The 14,867-nt window shown below is 40.9% G+C and overlaps 3 protein-coding genes across 14 annotated transcripts in view; 1 reads left to right on the top strand and 2 right to left on the bottom strand.

Moving 5' to 3' along the window:
• Nucleotides 1–2,224, bottom strand: part of LOC135245329 (adenosine kinase-like) — a 152,586-nt gene extending 150,362 nt beyond the window's left edge. For 4 of the 5 annotated variants that reach the window (XM_064318346.1, XM_064318349.1, XM_064318347.1 and 1 more), the window contains exon 1: nt 2,063–2,224. In XM_064318346.1, coding sequence (XP_064174416.1) covers nt 2,063–2,118 — 56 coding nt within the window. In that variant the 5' untranslated portion in view covers nt 2,119–2,224. Of the gene's footprint in view, nt 1–785; nt 936–2,062 lie in introns of those variants that run through there. The other variant, XM_064318348.1, reaches the window with a different exon arrangement.
• A 586-nt stretch (nt 2,225–2,810) lies between these two features.
• ap3m1 (adaptor related protein complex 3 subunit mu 1) lies at nt 2,811–9,187 on the top strand. 3 transcript variants are annotated; one of them, XM_064318341.1, is made up of 9 exons: nt 2,811–2,832; nt 3,659–3,941; nt 4,198–4,369; nt 5,314–5,451; nt 5,566–5,651; nt 5,928–6,061; nt 6,500–6,707; nt 7,465–7,609; nt 7,893–9,187. In XM_064318341.1, exons 1-9 carry the CDS (start codon nt 2,819–2,821, stop codon nt 7,991–7,993), a joined length of 1,281 nt encoding a protein of 426 aa, XP_064174411.1. In that variant the 5' UTR covers nt 2,811–2,818; the 3' UTR covers nt 7,994–9,187. The 3 variants fall into 3 exon arrangements, with proteins under 3 accessions (XP_064174411.1, XP_064174412.1, XP_064174413.1); XM_064318342.1 differs by lacking the exon at nt 2,811–2,832 and adding an exon at nt 2,850–3,087; XM_064318343.1 differs by lacking the exon at nt 2,811–2,832 and adding an exon at nt 3,024–3,185.
• Nucleotides 9,188–9,297: 110 nt separating this feature from the next.
• Nucleotides 9,298–14,867, bottom strand: part of LOC135245316 (vinculin-like) — a 54,505-nt gene continuing 48,935 nt past the window's right edge. For all 6 annotated transcript variants that reach the window (XM_064318310.1, XM_064318313.1, XM_064318311.1 and 3 more), the window contains 3 exons: nt 13,470–13,673; nt 11,617–11,721; nt 9,298–11,412 (listed from right to left, as the gene is read on the bottom strand). In XM_064318310.1, the coding sequence (XP_064174380.1) occupies nt 11,266–11,412; nt 11,617–11,721; nt 13,470–13,673 (456 nt within the window). In that variant the 3' untranslated portion in view covers nt 9,298–11,265. The remainder of the gene's footprint in view (nt 11,413–11,616; nt 11,722–13,469; nt 13,674–14,867) is intronic.

The following is a 14,867-nucleotide window of genomic DNA, read 5'->3' as shown; positions in this document are numbered from 1 at the left end:
TAACAGTTAATTACATGAGAATACAAATTATGTTAATCAAGTACTTACAAAATGACGACTATTTAATTTACATTTTTACATTTAATTTTGCAGAAGTGAAATTGTAAGCCACGTTTGAATTTGCAATTTACATGATATGAACTACATTTTCCAGATACCATATGCTCATTACAGCTTAATAAATATGAAATATTCATAATCAAATTCAGGGGTCAGTGGTCAGTTCAGCCATTTAAAAGCATTTACACAAATTGCAACACTTTCTCAATTTAAATATTTGACTATATTCCTACGTTGAGACCGCCCGTTACTCATACGTTTCGAACACATGTGCAAGCATCTGGCCTTACATTTCGAAATGCACTACTGCTGAAAAACCATAAGTACGCATTTATGCATAAAACAAAGTATTAGTATTAGATATTAATTATGAATATGCACATATATTGTATTATTCTAGTTATAGCATAGATCATTATAATATCCCATGTAAAAGCGTCGGTGCATTATTCTTGTTTTAAACATAAGGTTTTGTGGAAGAAAAATTCCAATAACAAAGTTTTCAACACGTCCATAAAAGCATGTACTAATCAATGCAACAAGTAATCCTCCCTTTAATCTTAATGTTTTCTGATCGTTTAAGAAATACCGCGGTTTAAGACTACTCGAAATGACAAACGCTGACAGAAAACACGATATCCTTATGTCTGCGAAAAATCTAAAGACAGCTGTGTGCACGAGCATCAAAAACCTGCTCGCATCCCTGACGTTAATTCATCGCTTACCTTACAGCAGGCATGCTTTCAGAAGAATTACTCGCGAAACCTGTTCGACAAACTGCTCACACTGCCACCGTTTAAATCTGCACCAATTTTTGTCAATTTTCCCCGAAAAAAAGGACCTCCTCTCATTCTGAACTACCTATCTCAGCAAGGTTTTGGAGCAAATAGGAGGGGCAAAAGCATTTGCTTCTGTTATGGTTGGCTATATGGTTGTCATTATTTTTGTTCCGAAAATTTTTTGTTTATTTAAACATTTTAGTTTAAAGGTTGAGTACGAGAGCGTAATGTTACTAAACACATTCACAGATGCGTTTCATATCGTATCAGAACGATGACAAGATGACGGTAAAGATGCTAGAAGGAAACTAATCGCCTAAATTTTAATATAGCCTAGATAAAGTACCTTAATTAATCATTATACACCGATTAAAATCATTACCCTGGTTGCTATAAAGCTAGCATCAAAATAATATGCTAGCTATGTACTACTGTAGCAAAACAAGGACAACAGTAAGATAGTAACTCCACATCTTCGTTATCTATACAGTAGCCGACAAAGCAACTGGCAAGTGATACTCGCTTAGTGAAGAAAAGGGGGACTTTCAACTACTTTCCTGCGTGGCACCAAAACATCAAAGTTGATTCAGAATTAGCTCCTAAAGTCGTATATGACCCTTCGATGACACTGAGAGTGAACGTTATATCAAAGCCAAATATACTCAAACTTTTGCAAGTTCCAGATTTGAGGACTCAGGGATAAACAGCAACCATAACAACCAGTGCACGTGGAAAACCTCCCGCCTGAAATCACTGGAGTGAAATTATCACAGTAATTCCACTCGCATGCCAAGTAAACCGCATTGGTTAGATAACATAACCAACAGCTACAGAATTATCACTTAGAACATGTATGAGAACAAACTTGCCTAAATCTCCTATTTTTAGCTTATCAGTTAGATATCTTGGTAACCATCTTCTTTTCAAATTGTACTATGGTTAGCTAGCCCAGCGACTATGTAAAAAACATTAGCAAGAGCGGACCTTAAAATTGTATTCTTTAGATCTACTTGTCTAACATCTATAGATAAGATCAACTTTGCCAAACAAAATTAGCAATGAGCAATAACAGGATATGTGATTTCAAGTCAGCACACGCTAGCTATCATGAAAGAGAGGCAAGCAAGCTGCTGCCCGGCTAGCTTTCTATGAGGTTGTCCTTATTCAACTACGCTTGGACAAAAAGATGCATTGAAATTAAAGCCCGCATGCACTAATTTTACCTGAGTTTGTTTTCTTCTAATTTGATTTTTTTCGTTTTAGGTTCGCCTTCAGCCATTGTCCACTTAAGATACAGCCCAACCACCTTGACCAATAGCGCTGATAAGAAAGACCTTCTTCTTCTGCTTCGTTTGAAACACGCGAGAGAAATCGCGGAACAGGCGAATTACTGCTGCTATTGTTACTGTACCACACAGCTTGCCGTAAACCTATTTCGATTTTGTCTTCCGTGTTGTATTTAGATACATTTTCTATCAAAATAAGAGCTCTTACTGGTGCGGTAAGCTAATCGTTCTTTTTAACTCCTCACAGATATTTGCATATATACCTAGCCAAATTTCATAAACATATGTTAACCTCTTGGTCTGTCTGTCTAAACATGACTTTTCAGGGCATAAATATATTTGGAATAACAGCCTGGATATGAAAAATATAAAACAAGACTTCTTTCATAAGTGGTTTGTACGAATAATGAAGGAACATTGCTTTATAAGAATAGGCTAAGGCTATTGCTGATCTCCAATGATTGTATCTCTGTATTGACTTTTTGTGTCAAAACTAAAACTAAAAACAAAATAAAACAAAAAACAGTAGAGACTGTTTCCCGTTACTTCGGGGCGCTTCACCGCCTGTCCAGTCCCAGCCAAATCTTTTCCTGTCAGTAAATTCTATGGTTCGTAGAAAGGTGTAGTCTAGGCTATATACGCTCTCTATGGTGTAGATCAACTTTAGTGCCCTCCTGTACTGCCTGAATTAAAATGTTACTGAGGCGGTATATATTCATTATACTGAAGATGCACATTTTCACAAGGGTTTTGATGAATATGTCTCGCTTGAAATGCTCATTAAAATATATGTATCCAAATAATTTGTTTTATTATATACACGCAGTCAAGAGGCTTAACTAATTAGGCAGAGAAGGAGACATAGCTTAACTATCCGGTACTAGCCTCAAAAACTTACAGCCATATTTTTGTGCCACAGGTTCAGTTCTCATTCTGGTGCAACCAAGTGAAGTTTTGAAAGGGTAATTTTAGAACTTAGAAAAACTCTCTTTTTGAATTTAAACGGGTCATTTGGTTGAATATACGACATTTGTGACTAGTTTGCTGACGTTAATGTAAGGTAGGGTGGATATTTTGATGTTGTGCTAGCTAGCTGGCCAGGTAGGACAGCCACCTAACTATTAGCTTGAAAGCTACTTTGGGAGTAATTCATAGTTAGCTTACTTAGCTGACTAACTAGCTAAGTTCTGTTTCTGTTGCAGTGGTTAGAGTGTTATTGCACTTTTTATTAGTCTAGCTATCTTGAATAATTACGGTTAGCTGGCATTGTTAGATATCTGTCATATATGTGGCTAACGATGTATTTTAAAAATTAACATTGTAGAATATATTACGGGCAGCTGGCCATATTGTAAATATGGCGTATGTTTCAAGACTTTATCGTAGTGCTAGACCAGTTGTTGGTTAACTTCCTTTTTTTGATTATGGTTGTAGAACGGTTATGTGACTTTGACAGATTAAATCTGCTAGGTATCTAATGTTAGGCGACGATGTTACACTCACTCACTATTGACTGTCTTTTCGTTCCCGCAGGCGCAGCATCATGATTCACAGTTTGTTTCTGATCAACACTTCTGGTGACATATTTTTGGAAAAACACTGGAAGAGTGTGATCAGTCGTTCCGTCTGTGATTATTTTTTTGAAGCTCAGGAAAAATCCACAGACTTGGAAAATGTGCCGCCAGTCATCCCTACCCCTCATCACTATCTCATTAACATCTACCGGGAGAAAATATTTTTCGTGTCTGTCATTCAGACTGAAGTGCCCCCTCTGTTCGTCATCGAGTTCCTGCATCGGGTAGCTGAAATGTTTCAGGTGTGTTTACTTGCTTGCGGTTCTTGTTCAGGCACTTAAAGATATGCGCTTACTCTGTATGGTTTTCTACTGAATGCCATTTTATGTGGGGTCTGCAAGCTCTGTCCCAGCTAAATGAAGCATTGGCAGTTTAGGTTTCAATGTGGAGCGTGAAGGCAGTAAGACTGTGACTGTATATGAATGAACGACCCACTTTACCAGCTGCAGGATCCGCGGTTGCAGTTGTAGCATTCGTGTGTGTGTCTTTTCAAAACAGGATTACTTTGGAGATTGTTCAGAAACTACGATCAAGGACAATGTGGTTATAGTATACGAGCTTCTGGAGGAGATGCTGGATAACGGATTTCCCTTGGCTACAGAATCGAATATCTTGAAAGAACTAATCAAGCCTCCGACAATTCTGCGGTCCATGGTTAACACTATCACAGGTAGGAGCTACATCGTCTCTGTGTGTTCCTTTACTGTTTTAGGCCTGTGTGCGGCATGCCCTAGTGTAAAGGGAACTGCGTGCATCTCCAAAAGTTTGCATGGGTTAATCGTCATGCATTCTTGATCAGTTCACGGTACCTGACTGGATTCAAGGAAATGTATACTGCCCAACAAAGCCTAACTGCAGTAACTACGCAAAGGGTAAAACTGAGAAAAATGGCTTCAAAATGTTTTAACTGGCCAGCCGTCATGGTTTTTGGGCATAAAAATTAGCTCATGAATACATGTACAATTAGTGCAATATCACTTATATACCTATAACCCATTTGGCTGGCCAGGTAATACACTTTAAAGCCATTTTTCTCAGTTTTACCCTTTGCATAGTTACATACTAGGCTTTGTAGTGCAGTATAGCTTTGCAGATTGATAGTATATTGGTCAGAGGTTTTATTCCTAATCCTGAGTGGTAGTGTAGAATAATAGAATAGTTTGAATCAAGACTTTTACAAAGTGTAGTGGGTTCCTGGAACTTGAGGACAATGATATTTTCATATCCCATTGAAGAGGCAGCCATAACTCCGAAACTATAATCCTAGTGATGTCACCCTGCCTAACAGTTGTGCTTATTATTTCAAATATACAGTAAGCAATGAAAGACATTTTGTATAATAATAATGCTTGTTAAGTGACTCTGTCCCAAAGAAGTCTAATGCTAACAATAAGGATGGTCAGTTCATTTGTGTGGCTGACATCTCTATGGTGACACAGATTTGATTGTTTGATCTGCTCATTTTTAGTTGTAGCAGCTGTTTCCTAGCCATGTTAATAAGTCGCTGTACTCTGAAAGCATCTGCGAAACAGCTAGGCCTAAAAATCCTATCTATAAATGAAAAGTCAGATGTTTGAAGCTGGGGTTTAACCTGAGGCTGGCATGTTGTGTCAGGCAGCAGTAATGTGGGAGATACTCTTCCAACGGGTCAGCTGTCCACCGTCCCTTGGAGGAGAGCCGGTGTGAAGTACACCAACAACGAGGCTTACTTCGACGTGGTGGAGGAGATCGACGCTATCCTGGATAAGTCAGGTACTAGGCTGCACTCCATTCCACCTCCCCCTTGCTCCTCCTGGATTTGCCCCTTGTGTGTGGGAGGGATGTTCCTAACCTGGTTCAAACCGGGCACCTTTTGGTTTCTTCCAGGGACGACGGTGTTTGCTGAAATCCAGGGTGTGATCGATGCTTGCGTCAAGCTCTCTGGGATGCCTGACCTCACACTGTCCTTCATGGTAAGAAAGATCCAAGCATTCATTTAGTCACATGGTTAAAAATAATGAACTAATTATGATGTCAGTTATCTGACAGTTCTATAGCAGTCTGTCTCATTAACCATAAAATATTACTAAAGTATTGCAGTGCAGTGCTATAGTTGTAGATTAAGCCACTCGTCCAGACACCCATTCCACTGACCAAACTCTCATAGCCAATGAGATAGGTGTAGGTGGTGGATGAAGTTTTGGCGATTTGTAGCTGAGGTGCTAACGTGTCGACCCGTGGCTCTGCAGAACCCGAGGCTTCTGGACGACGTGAGTTTCCACCCCTGCGTGCGGTACAAGCGTTGGGAGGCTGAGCGTGTCCTCTCCTTCGTCCCCCCCGATGGAAACTTCCAGCTCTTGTCTTACCACGTCAGTGCTCAGAAGTAAGCATTTGTTAATGCCAGTGGCCCTAGGGCTGCTGGGAAGATGCTTTAATTCACAACAGGGCACATGCTATTTATTGTGGAATATTTGGTGAAATTAATTGGACGTAGGTCTGCGGTGGGATCCATTTGGTGTGTCTGCACTACATCACTAAACTCTGACACTATTATTTTGTTTTCTTTAATGCTCTTCCTGGCTAGGATTTTAGAAAATGATGTTTAAATAGATGTTTCTGCTCTTCTGAAATGACTGCTAAATAAAACCCAGAGCTACACTTCATTTGCAGCTCAGAAAACCCTTTGAACGATTCATATTACTGATTCTGCAAAAACCACGTGTACTCACGATGTACGTGAACCCCATTATCCCATCAGTGATCAGGCCCTTGTCTGTGTGTGGAGTTCACTGGAGTTCTGGGTTTTGTGTTTCTTCTACAGCTTGGTAGCCATTCCCGTGTTCGTGAAGCAGAACATCAGTTTCTTTGAGAGCGGGTCGTCAGGAAGACTGGACATCACCGTGGGCCCCAAGCAGACCATGGGAAAGACGGTGGAGGCTGTAATCGTCACAGTGCACATGCCAAAAGTTGTGCTGAGTGGCAATCTGGCAACCACCCAGGGCACCTACACCTATGACCCAGTCACGAAGGTACTGCCCCTTATGCTGTCACACCAAAAGATCTAGAGCAGGTGTGTCACTGCAGTCCTGTAGAGCTGCAGTGTCTGCTGGTCTTCGTAGTTTGCTTTCCATCAGCAGCCAGTTTAGGACTTTGGAAACCAGGTGTGTGGACTCTTTAACCGATCAGTGACATCAACAAATCGCTAGAGTGCTGAAATGGGGGGGAATAGCAGAAACTGGACAGGCGGTTTTGGGAAAATCATTTCTGCATTGGGAAAATAGACTTGTCACAGCAAACGGTCAGGAGACACTGCAGCCTTTCAGGAGTGGGAGTGTGACATTCCTGTTCTGCTCCTCTCACCCCCTTATGAATGTTTGCTTCAACAATGTGTCCATTTTACAACGCGGAAATGATGTTCCCAAGAATGCTTCCCCACTTCTTATAATGTCTGCTCTAATTTAATAGAAAGGAAAGCCCTGAAACCAGCCTGTCCATAACCTTAATGTCCTTAACCTGCAAATGTATGGGAAGGTTTCCAATCACATGAAAACATTTTTATTTTCACAGAATTCCAAACCCATAAAGCTTCGTTAAATATGTTTTTAAGAAAAAAAAAACTTACAGAAATTCCTTGGCTGAAATGGGGTAACAAGAGTATTGGTGTTTTATTTAAAAGATTTGTAATTAGCTGTATGGTAATATTCAGGCATTTGACATATAACAAATGTCCAAAGAAACCGACTTGAGGATCAGGTGTTAATGCATCCTCTCGTTGCTCTCCTCCAGGTATTGGTGTGGGACATTGGCAAAATCAACCCTCAGAAGTTGCCTAATCTTAAAGGAAGCCTGAGTCTACAGACAGGTGCCCCCAAACCAGAGGAGAACCCCAGCCTGGTGCTGGAGTTCAAAATCCAGCAGCTGGCTATTTCAGGTACACCAGACTTTTGACATTCCCACTCCCAATTTTAAAAATGTATTTGTTTTAACCCTTTAAGGTGTAAGAGCACAGTGATTATAATGTTCTTAACTGAACATTCTAATTCTGATGTAACAATCACTAGTGGAGACTGAAAGCAATGGAGTTCCAGAACACTGGCTTAGAACTTTGAAAAGAAAAGAAAAAACATTCCAAAAAACCTACTCTTCAAAGGGTTAATGTATTACCAGATAATGTGACCATCGGTAATGGATTTTTTTCTTTTTTTACACTGCAGGCCTCAAGGTTAACCGCCTGGATATGTTTGGAGAGAAGTACAAGCCTTTCAAAGGTGTTAAATATCTGACCAAAGCTGGAAAGTTTCAGGTCAGGACATGATTTGCCAGAAAAGACTTTTCTATGAATATAAAGGTCAAAAATATATAGTGCCAAAAAATGCTTATTATTTAAGGTGCCATTAAATAACGTTGAGGCCATTGTGTATCTCGGAACATTTAGGAATGTCTACACTTACAGCTTTGTGTGTAATGTAAGAAATGGTGTGGAGTTTGCACAGTACATGTTTTGAAACCCATTCCACAGGAATAGCCTTAAAGTATTTTTTTTGGGGGGGAAAAAATGGGATTTAGTTGAATTGGTTCCTTCTTCCAGAGGAACAGCCTTAAACAACTTTACAAAACAAGACTGTGAAATCCTTTTGCAACTTTGGACGTCCTAATGCAATGGCACTTGGTAGAACGAATAATCTTTTTCCACAATTTAGATACATTTTATACTGTAGGTAGCGAATAAATCGAATCTTGCAATGTATATTCTATTTTAAGGAATATCTGATATTAGGCATCATAAAGGCCGAGACATTTCCAGCAGCATCGAGAGCGGTAATAAGTGTAACATTCCGCATACGTTGTCCATGTGGTACTACCCAGGAAAACTATTTTCTGCACCTTGAACCTGCACATCTTTAAATAATTTAAACTCTAACGACAGGCAATCAAATAAACCTTTACTAATCCCTTTGAAATACTTTTTTTTTTAAGTACACAACTTTTTTCATACAATCAGTGAATATTGCCTTCAAAAGCTGAATAGCAGTTTCCGCAGAAGCTTGCTTTAATCAATTTAATGAAAATATGCACAAGTTTTTTTTTTTTTGGCACACCCAATTGTGGCCTTAGGTCATCATTTCTCGGTCACGCCGTCTGAGATTCTGTACCTCACAGGCACGTTCCTAAAAAGCACAAGCAGCTTGTGTGCCAGGAGCACATGATGGGTTTACTGTAGGAGTACACTACAGTAAAAAAAAAACCACGTGCTGATCTGACCTGGATGTTTGTGTTTACTGAACGTGTGAGATGGAGAACAGGAGAATGGTGTACACAGGAAGCCACCGTGTAGATTGTGGAAGGCAAGGGTTTGGTTCCTACTGACGTATACACTCAGTCTGAGAACTAGTATACACATAAAGGTCACCCATGTGCAGTTCAGTACCAGGGAGAAAAGAACTGAGAAATGTATGATTCAAGGGAAAAACCTATATGTGTCTTTAAATAAATTTGAACATTTAATTAAGCAACGTGCTTGAGTTTTTCTTTGCTTTTCATTTCTGCAGTCACGAGACTTGCGTAATGTATTACAAATGGGCCATTTGTAAACATAAAATAGAACGAATACGAAACAAAAAGGTTACAAAATACTTTATTAAAAGCCTGTCAGATTTGACAATGTAAACCTCCAAGAATTAAGCATTATGACAAATCCAGTGCATCAAAGTAATCATGATTTTACTTTGATGTTGCTAGCCACCTGAATGCTTGTTCTTTCTTTTTGTCTCCAAATGCTTTCACTGAGCCACTGATGCTAAGGAGGCTAGCTTTACAGAGTTACAGTGAAACAGAAAAAGAAATAAGACTATCAAACCTTTTTTTTTTTTTTTCCCAAGGCACAGAGATCGGATGGCTTCATTGTAAAAACAGGACTGCAGCAGTATATTTACATTCAAAATGCAGCAGTTTACCACAGTTTTTCTCCAGCGTCACATGCTTGTTGGAAAATCCCCAAAAAAATAAAATAAAATAAAAATAGCACACACACAACTCTCTGAGACTCTGCTCTGAGGTCTTGGTGTGAAATGCATCGACTACATTAACACAAAGTGTGCGTCAGTGGCTGGATACGAGGCTAGACTGCGTCACACACTTGTAACACATCCAGGTTCACAGTAGTGCTGTCTGCTAGCCCTGCGACTGCAGTAGATCTTCACTGTAGACAGTGCAGCAGTTTAAACACACAGACCCCCAGGGAACTCCTCTCCTACCGGGACGTGTACGTCCTGAATTCTTAACAACGGCTTCTCGTACCCTTCCTCAAATAAATGCTGTGCTCATTTAAGTGACAGAATACAACAAATTAATACTGATTACTTCAAGTAATTCATTAAGATCAGTGATTTTTTGTTTTCACTGAAAAGTACCAGAGGATGCAGTACACCCATTCCTGGTGTTGCATTATATTTCATCTGGTAGTAGTCAGGAGTAATCTTACAGCAGCAAAACACACAGAAATCTTTCATACAACTATAAATTAAAACCATACAAAATTACAATCTTTTACTTTAACATTGTTTTTTTTTTTACTACTAAGAGTAAAGGGGTTGAACTCCAGTCAACTGCTAATGTGCTTTGTCTTTTAACACTAAGACATTCATTTAGGCAAGAATGAGAGAATAAATATAGAATAAATACAACATTGCCATTTCTAATTACAATAGAAATTTGTCGCTCAAAAGTAGGGACAATGCGCAATGATTTAATTGAGTTTAACCCTAAATATTGGGTTAGTGTTGTTTTTGCATTCTGTCTTCAAATTGTAATTAGACTTGCAGACTGCTTAGAAAAAATCCTTTTTCAATATTGCAAAAAAAAAAACACAAACATAAATGTAATGAGTTTCAAACAATACATGGCTAAATAAAATCTTTGGCGCATTTATGAAATGTTAAATACATTATGTTACAATACATGAAAGCTCACTAAGCACCAGCTGGTGTAAACAACTCAAAAGCTTACTTAAATATCACATTAGGATCAAAGGTTTTGTCTAAACAGCAGGAATTCAGCTGAAATAATTTTGTGTACAGCTGCAAAAGCTGTACAGCTGTATTTCCTGTGTAATTTAAAGACTGAGTTTCTGAATACAGAAATGGAAGCAAATTTTTTAAAATTAAGCAATTAAAATATATACACACACTAAAAAATTCCCAGCGTTGAAACAGAATTATTAGTATGCTTCACAGAACTCATAAATTAGAAAAAAAAAAGTTAAAGCATCATTGAAAAGGTACTGTAAAGTTTATCTGTCCTTGAAGCTTATAAACTGTCCATGCAAAAAAATATATAAATAACAGTATATTTGTTTTAAGTAGCATTTCTGCCACGATTGAAGCTGGTGGTCGGGTTTGCCACAAACCTTTGAAAAGAACACTATAAATCCCCAAAGGAAGCAAGTGATAGGAGATGATATTTGTCCAGGCGAGAGGTTTGTTTTCTGCAAACAAGACGGCCGGCAACAGTCCGGTCCATCAGAAGGCCACTCCTCTGCCCCCTGGTGGTGGGTTGATGTATTGTAAGGTCGAAATGGAGCAGACCAATTTACTGGTACCAGGGGGTCTTCCTCACCCACCGCAGGGTGAATCCGGCGTCCGTCCGGATCTTGATGGAAGCCGCCTCGGCCTCTCGGACCGTCTCCTTCACGGACTGCATCAGGTTCTGGGCATTGTGGACCAGCATATCGGTCGCCTTGGGGGTGGGTGGAGAGGAACAACAGATTAGCCAATTCAGTAAACACACAGAAAGACGAACACAATTCCCACAGTATTCCTAATGCAGAGGTTGAACACCTTTGAAGGACAAATTTCAAAGAATTTGAGGTCCCTGTTTGTAAATGAATGACATTTCAGTGGACCCTTCCACAGCTCTGAATGAAGACGGGTTGTTTTTTACCTGTTCGGACTCCTCTTCGCTGATATTAGTGCGACCCAACATGGTGGCCTTTACAGTAGACAGGATCTTCAGCTGTGTACTGATGGTGGGGATGCGCTCACACACCTGGCAAAAGAAAACAATCGACAATGAGCTGCGCAGTTCAGAGGGGGAAAAACACAGTAGTATCAAAGCAGGAATGCTTTAATGAAGTCCTGATTACTGCCGGTTTGATTATTGGTCACAACTTACAGTTTTATAATTTTACAAATGCCTTTAACCAAAGTGACGTACCAAATGACATCTGACATGGTAAAAAGTGGTTATTAACAGCTTTTAAAAGTAACCATAATGTAAGCATACGATTAAAAAAAACGGAAGAACTCATGTTCTTACAATTAATATAATTTGCCGTTACTTTCAAAATGGCAAACATTTCAGCGTGCCACACATCCTCTGTTCCCCACGTGTCCCTATATGTCTTGGAGGTTCTACTTCATTTAAGTCAAGCCCAGTATTTAAAGTAAAGTAGTCCGTGGATCGGGCCCTAAGGAGACCATCGTAGCGAGCTGACCTGGAGGCAGGTCAGTCTGCCCAGTATTTTAAGTAGTCTGTGGATCGGGCCCTAAGGAGACCATCGTAGCGAGCTGACCTGGAGGCAGGTCAGTCTGCCCAGTATTTAAAGTAAAGTAGTCCGTGGATCGGGCCCTAAGGAGACCATCGTAGCGAGCTGACCTGGAGGCAGGTCAGTCTGCCCAGTATTTAAAGTAAAGTAGTCCGTGGATCGGGCCCTAAGGAGACCATCGTAGCGAGCTGACCTGGAGGCAGGTCAGTCTGCCCAGTATTTAAAGTAAAGTAGTCCGTGGATCGGGCCCTAAGGAGACCATCGTAGCGAGCTGACCTGGAGGCAGGTCAGTCTGCCCAGTATTTAAAGTAAAGTAGTCCGTGGATCGGGCCCTAAGGAGACCATCGTAGCGAGCTGACCTGGAGGCAGGTCAGTCTGCCCAGTATTTAAAGTAAAGTAGTCCGTGGATCGGGCCCTAAGGAGACCATCGTAGCGAGCTGACCTGGAGGCAGGTCAGTCTGCCCAGTATTTAAAGTAAAGTAGTCCGTGGATCGGGCCCTAAGGAGACCATCGTAGCGAGCTGACCTGGAGGCAGGTCAGTCTGCCCAGTATTTAAAGTAAAGTAGTCCGTGGATCGGGCCCTAAGGAGACCATCGTAGCGAGCTGACCTGGAGGCAGGTCAGTCTGCCCAGTATTTAAAGTAAAGTAGTCCGTGGATCGGGCCCTAAGGAGACCATCGTAGCGAGCTGACCTGGAGGCAGGTCAGTCTGCCCAGTATTTAAAGTAAAGTAGTCCGTGGATCGGGCCCTAAGGAGACCATCGTAGCGAGCTGACCTGGAGGCAGGTCAGTCTGCCCAGTATTTAAAGTAAAGTAGTCTGTGGATCGGGCCCTAAGGAGACCATCGTAGCGAGCTGACCTGGAGGCAGGTCAGTCTGCCCAGTATTTAAAGTAAAGTAGTCCGTGGATCGGGCCCTAAGGAGACCATCGTAGCGAGCTGACCTGGAGGCAGGTCAGTCTGCCCAGTATTTTAACCCTCCTGTTCTGTTCATTTTTTAGGTACAGCAAAATGTTCCCGGGTGATATAAACATACAGGGGGGGTTTGCAAATACATGAAATGAACCATTTTCATTTAGAATGTTGATTACACTAATTAAGGCCAGTAGAAGAAGTTTCATACTGAAAAAATAATTTTAAGTATTTTTCCTAGATTTTCAAACTTTAAAAAGGGTCAATTTGACCCGCAACCTAACAGGAGGGTTAAGTACTCTGTGGAGGAGGCCGTAAGGAATGAGCGGCAGCCAGCTGACCTGGAGCAGGTTGGTGCGGATGCGCTTGTCCGTGCACTGCTTGGCCACCTCCTTGGCCAGCCGCGTGACCTCATCGGAAGCCTTGGCGATGTCCTTGGCGCACTGGATGAGGGCGCGCTTGTTCCCGCTGCCGCCCCGCACCAGGCGGGACATCTCTGCCATCAGCAGCGCCATCCTCTTTGCAGCGGCGATGATGTCATTACCCTGAGGGGGGGGGGGGGGGAGGGAGTGATGAGCCAATCAGTGTTCAGCCTTAAAAACACCACATTTTACTGGGCCCTCAAGGCCACTATGTGATGGTGTGCTTAGTAGGTGATTGCATGTATTGCTGTAGTTTTCTGGAAGACGTCAGTACGTAAAGCTAAAATAAATGTCCTTATTAGTGCAGGAAAGGTATAGTCCCTCGTGTAAAAAAAACAAGTACAACACACAATTACATTTTCGCTTCTCTTCATATTAAATATTTAATGTAACATTTCTACAATAATATTAACTTATTTTTAAAGCACTTGTGGCCAGCTGAAAATTGAATGTTCTTGGTGTGCGTGAAACAGACCCCTGTGTGCACATTGTCTGATGGGTTAAATTCACTCTCTGCATAATTTGGCATTAGCGCCATGCGATCTGTGAAGCTGTTAGCAATCAAGCGTTAATGGAGGAAGAGGGACAGAGGGAGACTGTCGATGCCGGGCTGTTCGGCCGGTTGACGTGGCCAGCTGGAGCAAAGCCATTCCAGGTTTCTTAGCAGTATCACCATGACTTGCAAGACTTTTTTAACTGCAAATGAAGGCAATGCATTGTGATTAAGCACTAATATAACAGGCTACATGAATGAACTATAACTCTTAATTCTGGATTTTTATTCAGAATATTTATAAATAAATCCAGATCTGAAAACCATGGCAAGCGCTCGGGCCAACCTGGTCTCATTTCCGCAGCAACTTCAAAAGATAAATTATAAATAAACAATCTTTACTGCCGGCATTTTTTGAGACCTAAAAAATGTGCAGTCATGCTGACAGACAGCCTTCCCTTGGGTTAGTGTCCGTGCTGTTAAGGTAAGTATTTTTGATGTGGTTACGTTTTGTTTTAGTAAAGCAATGTGAGCATATAAAAAAATTTTTAAAAAAAGAAACGGACCAAAAACAAAATTTAAGCAAGCATGACTTCACACGGTTTAACACCAAAGTCATTGGGGAAACTGTCATCCTTGGCTTCACAGGCAAACAAAGCGTGGGTTTTCAGAGGCGATGGCAAATACAGCGAGTGACACCTCCCCTCCCTCTCAACTCAGAGGCCTACACTGGGCTTGCCGGGGGAAGAATGGGTAGCAGCAAAGGGCACTTGTGAAGCCAGTATCAGTTTGTCCAAGAAAGTGCACAAAAAAAAAAAAAAAAC

This window comes from Anguilla rostrata, chromosome 18, assembly GCF_018555375.3.
Source record: "Anguilla rostrata isolate EN2019 chromosome 18, ASM1855537v3, whole genome shotgun sequence".
NCBI classification, from domain to species: Eukaryota; Metazoa; Chordata; class Actinopteri; order Anguilliformes; family Anguillidae; genus Anguilla; species Anguilla rostrata.
The sequence above is the reverse complement of the archived record's forward strand: the minus strand, read 5'-3'. Positions and strand labels throughout refer to the sequence as shown.

Bases quoted from the DNA above. Each gene is read 5' to 3' on its own strand.
- ap3m1 (XM_064318341.1), top strand. The intron at 4,370-5,313 runs GTAGGAGCTACA...ATGTTGTGTCAG, and splicing joins CATGGTTAACACTATCACAG to GCAGCAGTAATGTGGGAGAT. The intron at 5,652-5,927 runs GTAAGAAAGATC...GTGGCTCTGCAG, and splicing joins ACCTCACACTGTCCTTCATG to AACCCGAGGCTTCTGGACGA.